Raw genomic sequence first — 17,311 nt, 5'->3', positions numbered from 1 at the left:
TATGATTCTAGGAAAGAGAAACTCATTTTTAGTTCCAGGACAAAACATCCAATCAGTACAAATCACAGAAGGTGGGACGTCAACTTGGTCCATGGGTGGGTAAGTGACCTAAGTTAGCAAATTGGACCGAACAGAAGGGCCTTTATAAGATGTTGGGAGAAAAGGATTTCTTCTTTTCCTTCTACAAAGCAACAAAGATTCCCGGGCATATTTCAAAACTAAGGGGAAACAGCTTAAGGCTAAGGCTAAAAATATCTTGTTTCAAAAGCATCTTTATTTCCCCCTATGATTCTCCTGTAAAACAAAACAAAACAAAACAAAACAAACAAAAACCACATGCCACCTAGTACTCTGGAGTGGCATGCCTCTTCCTTCCCTCCCTGCCCTCCCAGTGGAGGGGGGGAGGTGTGGCCTCTCAGATTACACCTGGGAAGCTCCCCAAGGTTTTGAACCAACAGAAAGACTTCCCAGATGATACTCCAAAGAACGAAAACCATAAGAAAACTACTGATGGATTTAAATACATTAAATTAAGATTTTTTTTCCTATGTCAGAAAAAAACAAATAGACAAAAGGAATATCCGTAACATTAACTACGGGCTAATATGCTTGGTGTTAAAAAAATGCTTACAAATAAATATTTTTTTTTTAAAGATTTTATTTATTTATTCGACAGAGATAGAGACAGCCAGTGAGAGAGGGAACACAAGCAGGGGGAGTGGGAGAGGAAGAAGCAGGCTCATAGCAGAAGAGCCTGATGTGGGGCTCGATCCCAGACCGCCGGGATCACGCCCTGAGCCGAAGGCAGACGCTTAACCGCTATGCCACCCAGGCGCCCCACAAATAAATATTTTAAGGCTGCCCATTTGAGTAAAAATAAGTAAAGCATAAATAGGCATTTACCACAAAGGAAATATAATTGACCCACACTAAAAGTCAAATTGAAGTAACATAAAATGTAGATTTTTCATCTAAAAAAAATCACAAAATAATAATAATGTTTTAAAAAATCTAGACAAAAGGAAATTTCAGAAGAATTGAAATTTTCACTTCTTAACCCTTCATAAGAGAAATTTGACAAGAGAAACCCAGGGCTTAAGAGTGAATTTCCACTTTTGGAAATCTAACATGAAGACATAATGGATGCTCAGAGTAGCTTTGTTGATTGGAAAACAAAAACAAAAACAGAACAAAACAAAAATGGAAAAAGGTTATCATTTCATTGATTAGGGAGCAAAAGACAAGCTGAGGGCAAAGCAGAAGACTACAGCACAAAAACTGCAACTCCCATCCCTGGGAAATGTGTGACATTCCTCAGGCATTCTTGACTGCCCAAGAACAAAGGAGAGGAAAAAAACAAGTGGTTAACTGATACAGATCACAGTCACGTAGGACAGGAGTCTCCATCAGTTTGCAACTGTCTTAATGATTTAGAAGGAAAAAAAACCAATCTCCAGGAACCTATAGACTCAGTTTCCTGGAGCCCTAACGTCACTCTCCCCTCCGTAGGATACAAAATCTTATATAATCAGTCACTCCTCACAACCCAGTGCAGCTCTTTCTGCCCATGGGTCCTGTCCCTGTGCTTTAATAAAGCCACCATTTTGCACCAAAGACTTCTCAAGAATTCTTTCTTGATCATGGGCTCTGAACCCCACCACTCCAAACCACAACATCATAATCAAAACAGTGAATTGCTGAAATACAGTATACTCAGCTATATACAATGCTCTTTGAAAATGTTGTCAAAAAACCTGTCAGGGAGACTTTTAAAATCTATTGCTTAGTGAAAGAAGGCAGATACAAAACAGCATGTGCAGTATGATTTAACTGCTTAAAAAAGAAAATATCACATATACCCATAAGTAAAAATAATATACTAGAGGGGCGCCTGGGTGGCTGTGGTTAACTGTCTGCCTTCGGCTCAGGTCAGGATCCCAGCGTCCTGGAATCAAGCCCCAGGTCGGGCTCCCTGCTCAGCGGGAAGCCTGCTTCTCCCTCTCCCACTCCCCTTGCTTGTGTTCCCTCTCTCGCTGTTTCTCTCTCTATCAAATAAATAAAAATTTTAAAAAATGATATGCTAGAAAATAAAATGTAAAACCAAAATTTAATATTATCTTCCTGGGGGCGGACTTCTAAGTGGGTTTTAAATCCAGTTAGTTCTACATTTCCTGTAATAATCACCTTTTCTAATAAAAATGTATTACATACATATGGGGCTGGGGAGAGAGAGAGAAGAGATTTACAAAATCCAAACCGCCAAAATGCCTCGGGAAGGAAAAATTAAGCCTCCACTTAGATAATTCCCTGGTTAAAATCTGGAGACATGGCAGTCCTCGACTGCACCACCAGGGTTTCAGGGAGCAGATTTCCACCAATTCTCCCGCTATAATAGCATCCAGGAACCCCCAAAAGACTGCAGATTGAGGCCTTTTTTCCAAAAGATAATGAGCGGTTAAAAAAAAGAAAAGGCCCATCTGGCAGCACAGCCACACCTGTCTGGCTGAGAGATCCCTACCTGAAGGGCAAGTCCGCAGTCTAGCAGGACAGCCGTGGGTCAAAAGCCTCTGCCCCCCTGCTCCCACATTCACAACGCCCCCAACCCAGGCTAGTAGCTCCAGGACAAGTCGGTGAAGGTGCGGCATCTGCGCTAGGCGTCGTTAGGTCCCGCCCAGCTGCGCCAGGTGCGAGCAGGCCGCGGTGCTCAAGCTGCTGGGCCCGCGAAGGCCTAAGTGTCAGTCAAAACCCCAGAGCGCTTGAAAGCCCCTGGGGAGCCAGTGTCAGCAGGTAGCCAGTCACTCCCCTTTCACGCTAAGCTGGAACCTTCCCTATGCCTGCTCTGCTCCTTGAAGGGATCTGACTTTGATATTTGGAGGGGATGGCAAGAGATATTAAGGACTACATCCCTCCCCCATCCTGATGGGAGCAGATTGCTATCTTGTGCTTAACCGAAAGGCTTACAGTGCCCCTTTGCAGAATTTTTATGGGTTCAGATGGTACTAAATAGTTGTAATCGTTGCAGGAGCTAGGTGACTAGCAAATACAAGTACGTCAGTCTTTAAACGCCATAAGCTCTTAGCTGCCTTGTGGTCTTTATGGAGGTCCACAAATGACATATTCTGTTGGGTTTCTCTAATATCTTATTATTTAGCTTTCCAAAAAAGAAAAAAAAAATCTCTGTGTAACAATTTTTATATTAGTGCTAAAAGTGATCATCAGTTCTGCACAGGAGCAGATGCAGTTTCGTTTTAAAATTCAGTTTATCAAATTAATGTGCAAATGACAACACAAGCTTTGACTTTGTTAGCCCAACTTCAACTAATTTGGGTTGGTGGGATTAATTTTACAATTTACAATATTTTTAAAAATTTTACTTAATTGTTTAGGGCACCTGCGCGGCTCAGTTGGCTAAGCATCTGCCTTCAGCTCAGGTCATGATCCCAGGGTCCTGGAAGTGAGTCCTGCATGGGGCTCTCTGCAGCAGGGAGGCTGCTTCTCCCTCTCCCTTTGCCCCTCCCCCCTACTTGTCTGCGCTCTCTCTCTCTCAAATAAATAAAATCTTAAAAAAAAAAGTTTGTACAAGAATTACTTTTACAAATAAAAGTGGGCACGTGGCCAATGTTTCCTGCCCACACTTTTGTTTTCTAATAATCCTGTTAATTTTTAACCATACTTTGATTTGGGACTAAGTTTCTTTCCAGAATTTATCATTATTTCTTTGTAGATGATTCCAGTTCAAGATATATATCAAATTAATACACTGACAGATTGTCATTGTGGAATAAATGTATGTGCAATCATACTGGTCAATTTTACCTGATAGGGATGTTTATATATCAAATATGTAATCAATGGTAATAATCTAAGAAAGTTATGTTTCCTAACATTTTACAGTTTTTTTTTTTTTAAGATTTTATTTGAGAGAGTGATAGAGAGAACACAAGGTGGGGGGAGAGGCAGAAGGAGAAGCAGACCCCGCTGAGCAGGGAGCTCAATGTGGGGCTTGATCCCAGGACCCTGGGATCATGACCTGAGCTGAAGGCAGATGCTTAACTGACTGAGCTACCCAGGCATCCCTTAACTACAGTTTCTTATGTTTTTTTTTTTTTTTTAATTTATTTGAGACAGAGAGATAGAGAGAGAAAGAGAAGGGATGGATAGATGGAGAGGGAGAGAGGGAATCTCAAGCAGACTCGCTGCAAACTTGGAGCCCGACTCAGACCTGATCCCACCACAAGACCATGACCTGAGCCACAATCAAGAGTTGGACGCTTAACTGACTGAGCCACTGAGGCACCCCTCTTACAGCTTTTATTGTGTCTTTTTCATTATATAGTGCAGGCAGGACCATGTGACTTGCTCTTCTCTCTTGATTTCTTATACTTAAATCCATTTTTATTTTTTAAATTTATCCTTATTTTTTATTTTTTAAAGATTTTATTTATCTGACAGAGAGACAGCCAGCGAGACAGGGAACACAAGCAGGGGGAGTGGGAGAGGAAGAAGCAGGCTCCCAGCAGAGGAGGATTCTGGGATCATGACCAGAGCTGAAGGCAGACGCTTAACAACTGAGCCACTGAGGCCCCCCTAAATTTATTTATTTTTAAAATATTTTATTTATTTGAGAGAGAGAGAGACTGAAAAAGAACACACAAGTGGGGGGAGTGGCAGAGACAGAAGCAGGCTTCCAGCTGAGCGGAAACCTGATGGGCACACCCATGATCCCCAAGATCATGACCTGAGCCAAAGTCAGATGCTTAACTGACTGAGCCACCCAGGCGCCCCAACTTACATATCTTTCAAGAAAGACTGGGGGAAAATTGAAAAGGCCAGCAGTGACAAAAATACTTTCAATACTCCTTTGCCCAGTCACTGTCCTTCCACACCAAAGAACATCTGGAAAACATCCGCACATCCTTTGGCGTTTAAAAACTGATACAGCTGACCAAAGTCCATGTGATTTCCTCTGGCTCCATTAACACTGAACATTTTTTCTTCAAAACCTGAAAATTTTCTCTGTCTTTCTATTTCGTCATTTGTACCATCATAAGGGATGTCTTCTCGATGGCGAATTAAAATTCTCTTCCAGTTTAATTTTCTGAGTCTGAAAAGAAATTTTCAAAGTAGACATATTGAAAATGTGTTTTGTCTTCTAGAGCATTGAAAACAGAAGTTATAAAACAGACTTATCAATGCCTTTTCCCAGAAATAAAAAGATTTACTTTTTATCTCATAGGGATTTATTTTAATCAAATAAGATGGTGGTCACGATCCTATCCCCAAACTCATTTATTGCTACTGCCTCATATCAACATTTTAGAAATGTGGAAATTGCTGTATCTCAAACTCTCAAAGGGATTTCTTAGAAACTCATTTAGGATGCCAGCAAAGAAATGAGAAGATGAGAAACCACTTTGTTTCACAAGGTATGCACAGCTTATCATATCGCTAAGAAGAATCAGATCCATGGAAATGGAGGGGATCATAACATCTTGGACAGGGGCGCAATTAAACAGCTATTTACAGAACATCTCCTATGTGCATTACGTCAGGGAAGCGGGTGATGCTGATCATATGTGAGTTCTGTTTTATCCATTGACTTGAGACTGAATCCCCATAAGGTACAACCCCAGGGACATACTAATTTCCACATCTCTAGTATCTTGTTTACTGCTAAAATTATTGACATAGCATACAACATTTGTGAAAGCAAACCTTGACCAGAATTCTTCACAGGCGCTTTGTGGGCCTTCCACACAAACAACACCAGGTTTCCCAGGCATGCTAAATCCAGATAGGGAAAGCTCCTTTGCCCACTCTAGAATATTCTTTCTTTTCCACTTGCTATAGATGTGATGGCTATAGATCCATAGTCTTGTAAGAATGAGATCAATTGGCTGGAGTGTACTTCCTGGAGCAGGGGAAGGTGTGGTGTCTCTGCTGATATAGCCAGAAGCATGTTCTCTAACCCACTCTGTGGCATTCAATATACAGACATCTCCGAGACAATTCTTTTGCAGGTATGTGGTCAGATCTGTGTTCAGCTGAGTCTGCTGGGATCTACTTAGTGATACTGATCTGATGGAAAACATATGGGATAAAAAAATTAAATCCATTTTCTTGGAACAGAAAACAAACTTAAGCATTGCTTCTATTCTCAGGTTGATTTTAACCTTTGATATTGGCCAATTTCTGTAACTTACCTGACAGTAATTTCAGGCAGGACTTCAGGGTATTTAAAGGGAAGAATACAGGCCAGAGAGAACATCACCTGATTAAAAAAAAAAAAGAAAGAAAGAAAAAAAAAGAAGAACAAGAAGAAAATGACCTAAGTGGTGTTTTAAGTCTTGACAGGGTTCAGTTCTTCTAAAAGCAAACTGAATTACCAACTGAATTACCATTGCTTCTTCAGATACATCCAGGTTCACATTGATAGTAAAGTAAACTTTCGAAGATCGTCCCTCCATTGTCCTCTTTTCAATACAATCTTTCAGTTCTGCTAAAGCCAGCTGGTCATTCACTATGAGCTCGTTCTCACCAGGGAACATACTGGCTAGCAGGTCTAACTCAGAGAGCTGGGCCTCTGCCTGTTCAATCTCCATCACTTTTGGATATCTGTAAATTTCTAAGGAGATAAGGATAAGAGAGATAATTTACAAATACAATCAATAGACCAATATAGGTCCTTATTGAAAGTGTGTTTGGTTTCTTCATAAAATGTGAAATTAAACAGATTTACTAAGTATCCAAACTATGGGCCAATCCAGTGAAAGCCATAAAACTCTAATAATAACCAGGCATCACATTCCTCTGTTTCTGGACAGTCGACCTGGAATCTTGAGCTACCACAATGAACAATTTCACTGAAATAAACTAATTATGTAGTCAAAAGCCATATCAACGATATAGCCAGGAGAGAGGTTATGACTGGCTATTTTGGAAACCTAGAATGAACAGAATAAGTAAGAGAGTTAGTTTTGTGGATAGTTAATACTTTTCTCTTAATATTAGTGTTTATTAGTTTTTAAAAAGCAGAAGAATGTGAAGAAGAGAAAAGATGCTAACAATCCCATAGCTCAAGTAACCTCTGTTAACATTAAAAAAAAAAAGTACTAGGTTATAAAATTTAAGTGGGAGAAGGTTAAAAATGAAGGTAAAGTTTCAGCGGATGATCTCTTCCCCTACCCGCCTTAGTCTCCCATCCAAGGTGAAGAGTTTAGGTGTTACAGAAACAAAAAATATTTTAGGCATTATACATTTACATAAACGGAAAATATATGGTGGTATAATGTTTTAGTATATGTAAAGAGTGAGATATATAATCAAAATGTATCCATACGGATCACATAAACATATCTTTTTCCCCACCTCTTCCCCTCCAAATATGTCAAAGGTCTATTCACTGTCAGTACATAGTGATTTATCTCATTCTTTCTAGTGGTTGACTGTCATACTGAATCATGTTGATATGTCATAATTTATTGCATTCTTTGCCTATTCATGGGCACTTGGGTTGTTTCCATACTTTTGCTATTATGAACATTTCTTTAATATAAGTTTTTTTCATACATACAGTTTGGCAAACTTAATACTGTATTCTCAAGGATAAGTTTGTAGAGGTGGCTTATTGGGTCAATAGGTACAACATTTTAGATTTTGGTAGATATTGCCAGGCTGCCTTCCAAAAGTTGCCATGCTGAAATTTAAGTTTTACATAGCCCTCCCCCCTTTTATTTTTATTAATTTTATTAATTTAAAAAAATATTTTATTTATTTATTTGAAAGAGAGAGAAAGGGCACATGAACAGGGGGAGGGGGGCAGAAGGAGAGGGAGAAGCAGACTCCCCACTGAGCGGGGAGCCCAACTTGGGGCTTGATCCCAGGACCCTGAGACCATGACCTGAGCCGAAGGCAGATATCCAACTGACTGAGCCACTCAGGCACCCAGCCCCTCTCACCGACCCCCCCCCCCAATTCTTAATACATAATCTTTTTATGGTGTTTTGTGTCTGTGTGTACCATTCATGAGTTTTTAAGTAGGCATGCATATTCATCAACTTCTGCTTTCATGGCTTCTGGCTTTGGAAAGTCTTCTCCATTCCAGGGTTATAAAGGTTACCGAGATGCTAATCAAGTAGGATTTTTTTTTTTAGATAAATTAATTCAATTTGCAAGAAAAAGCATGGGAACTTCTGATAAAATATGGAGGCTGTTTCCTTTCTCTGTGACCCCATTAAAATGAGAATAAAGGATAAATTGTCAAAGACAAAAGGAAAGGAAATAACAAAAGTTATCAACAAAATTTTGGAAGGTGAAAAGGGGTAAATGAATTATAACTAACTTATATTTCAGCTTTCTTCCCTCTATTAACTGCTTCGTCAGGTGGGTGGGGGAGCTGCAGAACTCAGGAAGGCTCAGGAACCAGCACCAGGTACCCTAGAAAGCAGCAACGTAGTGTGCAGTAGAAAACATGAATTTGTTGAAAGTCTTGAGTCTAGAGTCTAGACTTAACTAGACTCTAGCTTAGGATTTCTCAATCTTGGCACTATTGATATTTCAGACCAGATAATTCTGTGTGTGTGTGTGTGTGTGTGTGTGTGTGTGTGTGTGTGTGTAGGGGGCAACCTCTGCTTTTAGTTATTGTATTTAGACAACTTACATTTAATGCAATTATTGATATGTTTGGACTTAAGTCACCTATTTCATTTTGTTTGTTTTCTGTTTTCCATTTCTTTGTTTTCTTTCTTTTACCTGCTTCTCCCTCTGCCCCTGCTTGTGCTTGCTCTCTCTCTCAAAAATACATAAATAAAAATTAAAAAAAAAAGTTTTAGAAAGTCTTGATTTCCCCCTTCATTCCTGAGGATATTTTTACTGGATATGACATTTTAGGTTGACAATTCTTTATTTTCAGCACTTGAAAAATATCATGCCTCTTCATTTTGGCCCCCATAGTTTCTGATGAGAAATACTCTCTTATTTGAAACTTATAAATACTCTCTTATTTGAAACTTATAGCAAAGGTTCATTTCTTGCTTGCTTTCAAGATCCTTTCTTTGTCTTTAGTTTTCATAGGATTGACTATGATGTGTCTTCATGTGAATTTCTTTGGGTTTTTTGTGCTTGACATTCATTTAATTTCTTGAATCTGTTTATGCCTTTTGACAAATCTGAGAAAATTTCAACCATCATTTCTTCAAATACTTTTTCAGCTCACCCCCCCCTTCCAGAATGACATGTTAGATCTTTTGTTATAGTCCCATTCTTAAAACTCTGTTTGTTCATTTATTTTTGGCCTCTTTCTCTCCACTGTTCAGACTGGATAATTTCTATTGTTGTATCTTCCAGTTAACTGATCCTTTCCTCTGTCCCCCACCTTCTGTTCCTGAGTCCATCTACTGTGTTTTTAATTTTGGTTATTGCAATTTTCAGTTCTATCATTTCCATTTGGTTCTTCTTTATATCTTCTATTTCTTTACTGGGACTCTTTTTTTTTTTTTTTAATTTGCTTAAAGTGTGTTTATAATTGCTTACTGAAAAATTTTTAAGGTAGTTTTTTTTTTTTTTTTTTAAGGACTTCATTTATTTGACAGAGAGACATACAGTGAGAGAGGGAACACAAGCAGGGGGAGTGCAAGAGGGAGAAGCAGGCTCCCCGCTGAACAGGGAGCCCAATGCAGGGCTCAATCTCAGGACCCTGGGATCATGACCTGAGCCGAAGGCAGACACTTAACTGACTGAGCCACCCAGGCACCCAAGATAGGTATCTTTTTTTAAGTTTTATTTATTTAAGTAATCTCTACATCCAACGTGGGGATTGAACCCATGACCCTGAGATCAAGAATCACATGCTCCTCTGACTGAGCCAGCCAGGTGCCCCCAAGATAGGTGTTTTAAAATCTTTGTCAGGGGCACCTGGCTGGCTCAGTAGGAAGAGCATGCAACTTCCTGATCTTTGTCGTGAGTTCAAGTACCATGTTGGGTCTATAGTGATTACTTAAAAATAAAATTAAAAAAAATAAAATAAAATCTTTGTCAGATAATTCTACCATCTCTGTCATCCTGGCATTGGCATCTATTTTATTGTCTTTTTTATTTAGTTTGAGATTTTTTTCCTTGTTTTTGGTATAATGATTTTTTTTTTACTGAAATCTGAACATTTTAAGTATTATGAGACTCTGAATATTACTAAAATCTTTCATTTTAGCACACTTTTCCTGATACCCTGCTTCAGAAGGGAGAAAAAAGGGGGGCTTATGGCTGGGGAGGGTGGAAGTGCCTCCTTATTGTTACCCACGTGGCCTCCACTAACACCATGTTGATGGGCCACTTTGTTAATGCTAGGTGTTGGTGAATGTTGGACTCCCCACTAGACTTCTTGGGTATCTCTCCAGCAAGGTAAAGGAGCGATGCCTTGTTATTGCAGCATCAGAGTGGAAACACAGGCTCCCCATGTAGTCTGATATGGATCTGACATGGGTCTGACACTAAACTCTGGTCCTCATTATCACTAGGCAGAGAGGAAAGTCCCAGATACCTATTCAGATTTTTTTGATACCATCCTAACAAGAAGTGGGCATTGAAATGCTTATTACAGCTCAGTGAAGGTGGAATCTAGGCTCCCTTTGCTGGTGTGGTAGGGGAGGAGCCACAGTGTTTTCTTTGGTATTTGCCTGGTGTAGATAGAGCATTTATTATCCAACTGTTTTCCATCTTGCTCAGCTGCACATTTCTTGGTATTTTAGCCAGAGAGAACAGGGTTTTTTGAAGCTTTACAATTTTCTTTTTTGGTTTGTACCCTTGGTATTTCTGGATTGCTGCTTCTTTAATCAAGTCTCGGATATTTGAGGCAAAAAAAAAATACCCAGGGAAGTTACCACTGTGTCCTTCCTTGGGTCCCAAGGTCCGTAGTTGGTCTGCCTTCCCCTTCACTTTTCAGAGTCTTTTGTGTTTGTTTTATACATAGCGTCTAGAATCTTTAGTTGTACTTAGCACGACAAATTAGGAAAAATACATCTACTCTGTTGTTCCAAAAGTGGAAGTCCCCCTACACAATATTTTTAACTTACTGAATTAGTGTGCATGTGCAAACACACACACACACAAAGATGGTTAACATCTGGTAATTGTTATAGAAGAAAGAGTTGGTATAAGGAAAGCTGATCTAAAGATTCCAATTCTGTGAAGCTGATCTAAGGGAAAAAAAGTCAGTATGTAAAAATGGTATTTATAAGGATGTTCATTGCTTATTATTTATAATAAAAAATCAGACATGACCTAAATGTTCAACAATAGATTAAATAAATATATATATCTGAACAGAATATTATGAGATCATTAAAAATATATATTAACACTGATATTCATGATACAACAGTTACTTAAAAAAGTAGACTGTAGAATATAAATAGGTATGATCATATTATTCATTGTTATATTATTACATACATGAAAAAAGTCAGAAAGAGAATTCACCAAATTAGTTTGTTAAATGTGGGTAGAAGGAAGAAGAGAAGGACAAATTTGTATGCTTCTATATGTTTGAAGTTTCAGGATTAGTATGTAGTCCTTCTGAATTCAGAAAAAAACAAGAGTTACAGATCTGAAAAGAAAAACAGAGCTCAGTCCCTTTGCTCTAAAGGAAACAGGCTTACCTTCTCAAAGAGAATTTACTCTGTGAAATCAAACACCATTATCTTGGCTAATGGCGTCTTCATGGAATTCCTTCTCATCTTTGGGTAACTGTTTATTGAGTAACTACTGTATGTAGAGCTTCATCCTTCATTCCTTCCTGGAGCTTTCTATTTAGTTTGAGGATCAGGATGTATTATCTGGTAAGATAAAGAACAATGAAGATAAAAAAGGCTAAGTGTTAAATGACTAGTATAGGCATTATTTTTGGGATTAAAAGGAGCACATGATCAATGAAATGGGCTATCAGGAAAGATTTAAGGAAGGAGACAGGATCTGAGTTGAACCTCTTTTCTAGTTTTTTTTTTTTTTAAGTTTTATTTATTTAAGTAATCTCTACACCCAATGTGGGGCTCGAACTCACGAACCTGAGATCAAGAGTTGCATGCTATTCTGACAGAGCCAGCAAAGTGACCCTGAGTTGAGCCTTAAAGATAGGCTAAGACTTAGACAAGTGGAGAAGGAAGCATAGCTGGGAGAGAAGAAAGGTCTGTAAGACAGGAAAACACAAGAAAAATAGTATAGACTTGAACCTGTCCCTTCCTCACAACCTGAGTACAAAGGTCTAATTCAGGGGCTCATTATTTGGACCATTTTCTCTTATGCTAGTTACTTTTTGTTTGTTCCCTAAATACATTCTTGGTCCTTCTTTTCCCTGCTCTAGACTCTGGAAAACTGACCTCTGCAGCCTATACCACCCCCCTCTTCTTTCTTGTGGTTAGTTTCAGCTAATGCTCTGGCAGGAAGGGGGAGAATGGGAGGAGAAAGAAGCCAGGGTATTTCTTCACCACACTTCCTGTTTTGGTGGGATTCTGGCTACGGCCATGACCCTCAAGACCATAGCTTTTGTGGGCAGTCCTTCTTCCTCAACTCCAGCAACTCTTCCAGGCCTAGGTGCCTAGGGGCACCTCTGTAAACAGTCCCTTCATCAAGCAGTTTCTTCAAAATTTCAAAGTTGAGTGTGTATCTATTTTCTTCTAGAACCTTTACTCCTCTTACCTGGACTCTGCCTCCATCATCTCATGCTCCATATTGTATGTACATATCGTATGCAGTGTCTAACAAAGGTCTACCAAGACATGCAAGAGAGCACCAACTACTTATTAGGAAAATGTTCACATAATTCGTGATTGGGTAACAATGTTGCAGTCTGAGAGGAGGAGTGGGGGTGTGTTAGGTTTCCCTCAGTTGAAGGCAAACTAGCTGAAGACCCTGACAGCTATTTAGTGGAGTGAATTTATCCCAGTTCATGATCTGGCTGTTAGTTTCACAAACTGGTAGCACAAAATGCCAGCACATTCAGAGTGGATCCAATTCAAAAAGGCTGCCTTGGATGATTCATTATCAAGCCCTCTAAGAACATGTCCTCCCTTTATTACATCTTCTTTATTCCATCCAATATAGTTGGATTGTTTAATATTAGAATATGGTATTTAGTCAACAATTTAGCTAGTTCACTGTATGGTAGTTTTAAAGAATAAAAAAAGTTCTTCTACTTAAATAGAGATGTACATTAGTCACAACTGACCGATTAATAACTGTATTGGGTCCTGTCAAAAACACATCAAGGGTTATGAGAATGACTAAATGTGGTGGGGTGTTGAGTTCATTACGATTAACTGGATAGGAATCAGGAAAATATGAAGCACTCTTGTACACATTGGGCTGTCTCCACAGATCAGAGTATAAATCAATGCCAACAAGTCATTCCTAATCCCAGTGCTTTTTCAACTAAAGTCATTGAAACATTGTTTATCAAGGTGTCAGTGCTATGCTGGGAAAAAAAAACTACACAAAGTATTTTGTCCTTAAATAAGTTCTTGAAATGCTGAACGACACAAGGTTTAACAGGTTTCTTTAGGGTGACCGTGGGCCATCCCATTGTCCCGACTAGTATTTATCTTAGACAAAATAACACCATTTGGACAATAAATTATGTGGGCACACTTTTTGTGTGTGGCTTCTCAAAGTCTTTGTTGTTAGATTCCCATATGGATTGTGAATTTCTAGGAAGTTTTAGTATGCTAAGTATCTCAAACCTATTTAACCCCAGATTTTTTCCCCCCTAGACTTAATATTAGCTCTCTTCTACACAGAACAGATCAGGAATCCCTGCTTTGTCATCTAGCCACCCTAAGATAAGTAGTTTAAATATTATCAATGCTACCCATCATCTTTGAGTTCTTTTCAAAAACTGTTAGAACTGCAAACACTTCTCCCTTCTTTAAACACAATGTTTTCTTTACTAACCAGTCACTTCATATTATTTTATATCCTATTTCCATTTGACATCCTCACTTATGCATTTGCTCTGTTATTAAAAAAAATATTCATGTAAGTATTCAAAATCCCTGAACTCATTGGAATTCCATGAATATATTTTCTAGTCTTTTTTAAAGTTGAGGTTAGATAGTTATTAGAGGTTATTAGATGATTAGATGGTTATTAGAGGAAGTGAATTTATCGTATTTTTATCATAGTGCTTTAAGTATGTGCTCTGCTACTTAAACTGCCAATGTGCACTTAACAATTGTGTGACCTTAGGCAGGTGGCTAAATTTCTCTGTGCCTCAGTCTCCCCATCTCCAAAATGGGAATGATAGGGTTGCTGTGAGGATTAAATGATAATGTGTGGAAGGTGCTTTAAACAGTGCCAGGCAACAGAGTAAGTATTATAAAAATGTGTCTTGAGCATCTATCGTGTGTCAAGCATTGTCCTTGGTACCAAGACTATAACAATGAACAAAAGTCACACACAAAAAATGCCTTTTCCAGGAAAGAAGAACAGCAGGTGCAAAGGCCTTGTGGCAGGGAAGTGCTAGCCCAGGTGCCGGAGCAGACTAAGCCTGGCACAAGATTTTAGGAGACAACATTAGAGGAGAAATGTGGGGCAGTTTATGTTAGGACTCAGAGGGCATGGCCAGGACTTTGGATTTTATTCTAAATGATATGGAAGGCCACTGCAGGGGTTTGACTTACTTATGGAGAGGCCCAGATCTGATGCTGTGAAATGTGCAGGGGAATGAGGATGAAAGGTGGGGGACGAGGGAGGCACTACAATGACTTGGGGAGAGATGACAGTGGCTTGGATTAGGATGTGGTAGTCCAGGTGGGGAGCAACATTCGAGTTCTGGACATACAGAAAAAGTAAAACCAACAGGATTTATATATGTGATATGGAAGAATGAATCCAAGGCATTAAGAAACTGGAAGGATGGATGTGGCATTTAGGTAGGGAAGATGGTGGACACCTGAAGCTGGGTTTTAGAAATACTACGTAATGAAGTACCTATTAAGACACCTACTCAGAGATGTTCAGAAGACAGCTGGATATACAGTTATGCAGCTTATGAGGTACCCGGCATGTTTGTTGTCACCGAGTAAATGAAGTTGGGAGCAAGTCCCACTGAGTTCCGAGGTCTGGAAGATGAAATAGAGCCAGCAAAGAAGTTTGGGGCCAAGCGACCCGTGTGAGAACAACTATGGGAGTGATGTTACAGTCATATCATTTATTGTCCAAATATTTTCATAGATAAGAATTCAATGCCAAAAAAACACTTGAAGAGAATTTTCGGACTCAAGATTTCAGTGAATGCTGTACGAACGTAGAATGAAAATTGTATTTCCTAAGTGGAATCATTCTTTTTCCTCGCAGATTTTTATTTTACAGAGCAGAGCGGGTCCAAGCAGCACAAGACCTGATACCCGGCAAGTTGCAGGGGACCACGACCGAAACCTTGTGCGCAGGCGCCGTCGCCCCTAACAACTGACTGAGCCTGGGGGTGGGGGTGGGGGTGGTGGTGAGGGTGGGAAGGGAGGGTCTGTCTGAGGGCGGGGTCAAGAAGGGCTGAAGCCGGCTCTAACCAATGAGCAGTGTGTAGCGCGCGGGAAGGCGGGGCCACGACGCCGCCAAGTTCCCGGAGGGATAAACGGGCCTCTGCCACAGGGGAAATCCCCGGTTCCGGTGGGCAGCAGTAGACTGAAGACTCACCTGGAGCCATGAACCCCCTCGGTGCTGAAACCCTGGATTTTCTGGCTGCACGGACAGCTCAGGTCTCATCTACAGGGAGCGTCAGAGTTCCAGCACTAGGCAATCCGAAGCCTACAAACCACTCCAGCGACGCGGCCTAGGGGAAGTGAGGCAACGCCCTACCGGTTTGGCGCATGCGTCCGCGCGGGGGCTACACGCTCCGGAAGCGCATTGGTCGTGATTGGTTGGTCTTCGCAGGTGCTCGGCGGCTGGAATTCTTGGCAATGCACTTCTCAGTCGCAGAGTTCAAATTCCACTCTATTGGCATTTCCCAGCTACAGTCACGGAGAAGTATTAGACGGCACTGTTTCCTGGATTAAGGAATGGTCCATTAAAGTAACGCTCCTTAAATTCAAACATGCGTAGGAATCGTTCCGTTTTATGTAGCGTGGTATTCAGTAGTAGGAGTGGCGTTCTCTGTTCTGCTGATACCTTTCCACGCAATAGGGATGCTTCTGGCCCCTAAATAGTAAGGCCTTAGAGAGAGGTGAGCCTGGATGGTGGTCGTGGAGACTTTAGGAAATATCGTGTTATTGTATAGAAATTTATCTCTGATAATAAAAGGACAGTTTAAAGGCGACTCCACCATGAGAGTAATTTTTTTCCTCACAATCTAAATACAGGTAATGCACTTTTTTCTTTATGTTACATATTCATTTTAGAAATCTCAAGATTTTTTTGTGGACATATTCATTGGCATAAGGTATCAAACTTGCACAACTTTTTTATGAAAATAAGATTAATACCTATGTTTTCATAGCTGCATCTTTGACTTGGTGCTTTGTGGGCATTTTTCAATGTCATTAATCAATTTTTCTCCAACTTTTTTTAAATTAAGATTTTATTTATTTATTTGAGAGACAGAGAGCACAAGCGGGGGGAGCGGCAGGCAGAGGGAGAAGCAGGCTTCCCTCGGAGCAGGAAGCCCAATATGGGGCTGGAGCCCAGGACCCTGGGATCATGACCCTAGCCAAAGGCAGACACTTATCCGAGCCACCCAGGACCCCTTTTCTCCAGTTTTTATGAGAAATTTCAAGCATGCAGTAAAGTTGAGAGAATTTTGCTGTGAAGTAGTGGAGTGACTCTAAAGTGAGGAAAAAAAGAAGGGGGCGATTTTGCTCCTCAGGGGACATTCGGTAATGTCTGAAAACATTGAGTTGGCACAACTGGAGGGGTGCTTCTGGCATCTAATGGATAGGGTCCAAGGATGCTGCTCAACTTTCTGCAATGCTGAAGACATCCCCCCTCAACAAAGAACTTGCTGGTTAAACTGTCCATAGTGCTGAGGTTAAGAAACTAATACTATCATGATTCTAGGCACTACTGTAACATTTTATTCTACCAGCTTTGTCATATATCTAATCCATTCAACAATCCATGTTTTGATGCATTTCAAAGCAATTGCAGACATTAGCATAATTTTCTCTAAGTACTTCAGCGTGCATAACATTAAGATGCAAATGTTTGACTTTTTATTTTGAGGTAAAAATGAAATGCACATCTTAAATGTATATTTGCTGAGTTTTGACAAACGCATACACCTGTGTAGCTCATCAACATTTAGAAGGCTATTGGGCAGAATTAGGAGAGCTGC

The 17,311-nt window shown here is 40.0% G+C and overlaps 1 protein-coding gene across 1 annotated transcript; it reads right to left on the bottom strand.

The window, feature by feature from the left end:
- Positions 1-4,573: 4,573 nt before the first annotated feature.
- RWDD2B (RWD domain containing 2B) lies at positions 4,574-16,250 on the bottom strand. The gene is made up of 6 exons (XM_008701786.2): positions 15,679-16,250; positions 11,652-11,828; positions 6,399-6,625; positions 6,204-6,271; positions 5,716-6,078; positions 4,574-5,104 (listed from the first exon to the last, which is right to left on the bottom strand). Exons 3-6 carry the CDS (start codon positions 6,600-6,602, stop codon positions 4,870-4,872), a joined length of 870 nt encoding a protein of 289 aa, XP_008700008.1. The 5' UTR covers positions 6,603-6,625; positions 11,652-11,828; positions 15,679-16,250; the 3' UTR covers positions 4,574-4,869.
- Between the last annotated feature and the right edge of the window lie 1,061 nt (positions 16,251-17,311).

Source organism: Ursus maritimus, unplaced genomic scaffold (genome assembly GCF_017311325.1).
Source record: "Ursus maritimus isolate PB19 unplaced genomic scaffold, ASM1731132v1 scaffold_4, whole genome shotgun sequence".
NCBI lineage: Eukaryota > Metazoa > Chordata > Mammalia > Carnivora > Ursidae > Ursus > Ursus maritimus.
This window is presented reverse-complemented; position numbering and strand designations above follow the sequence as displayed.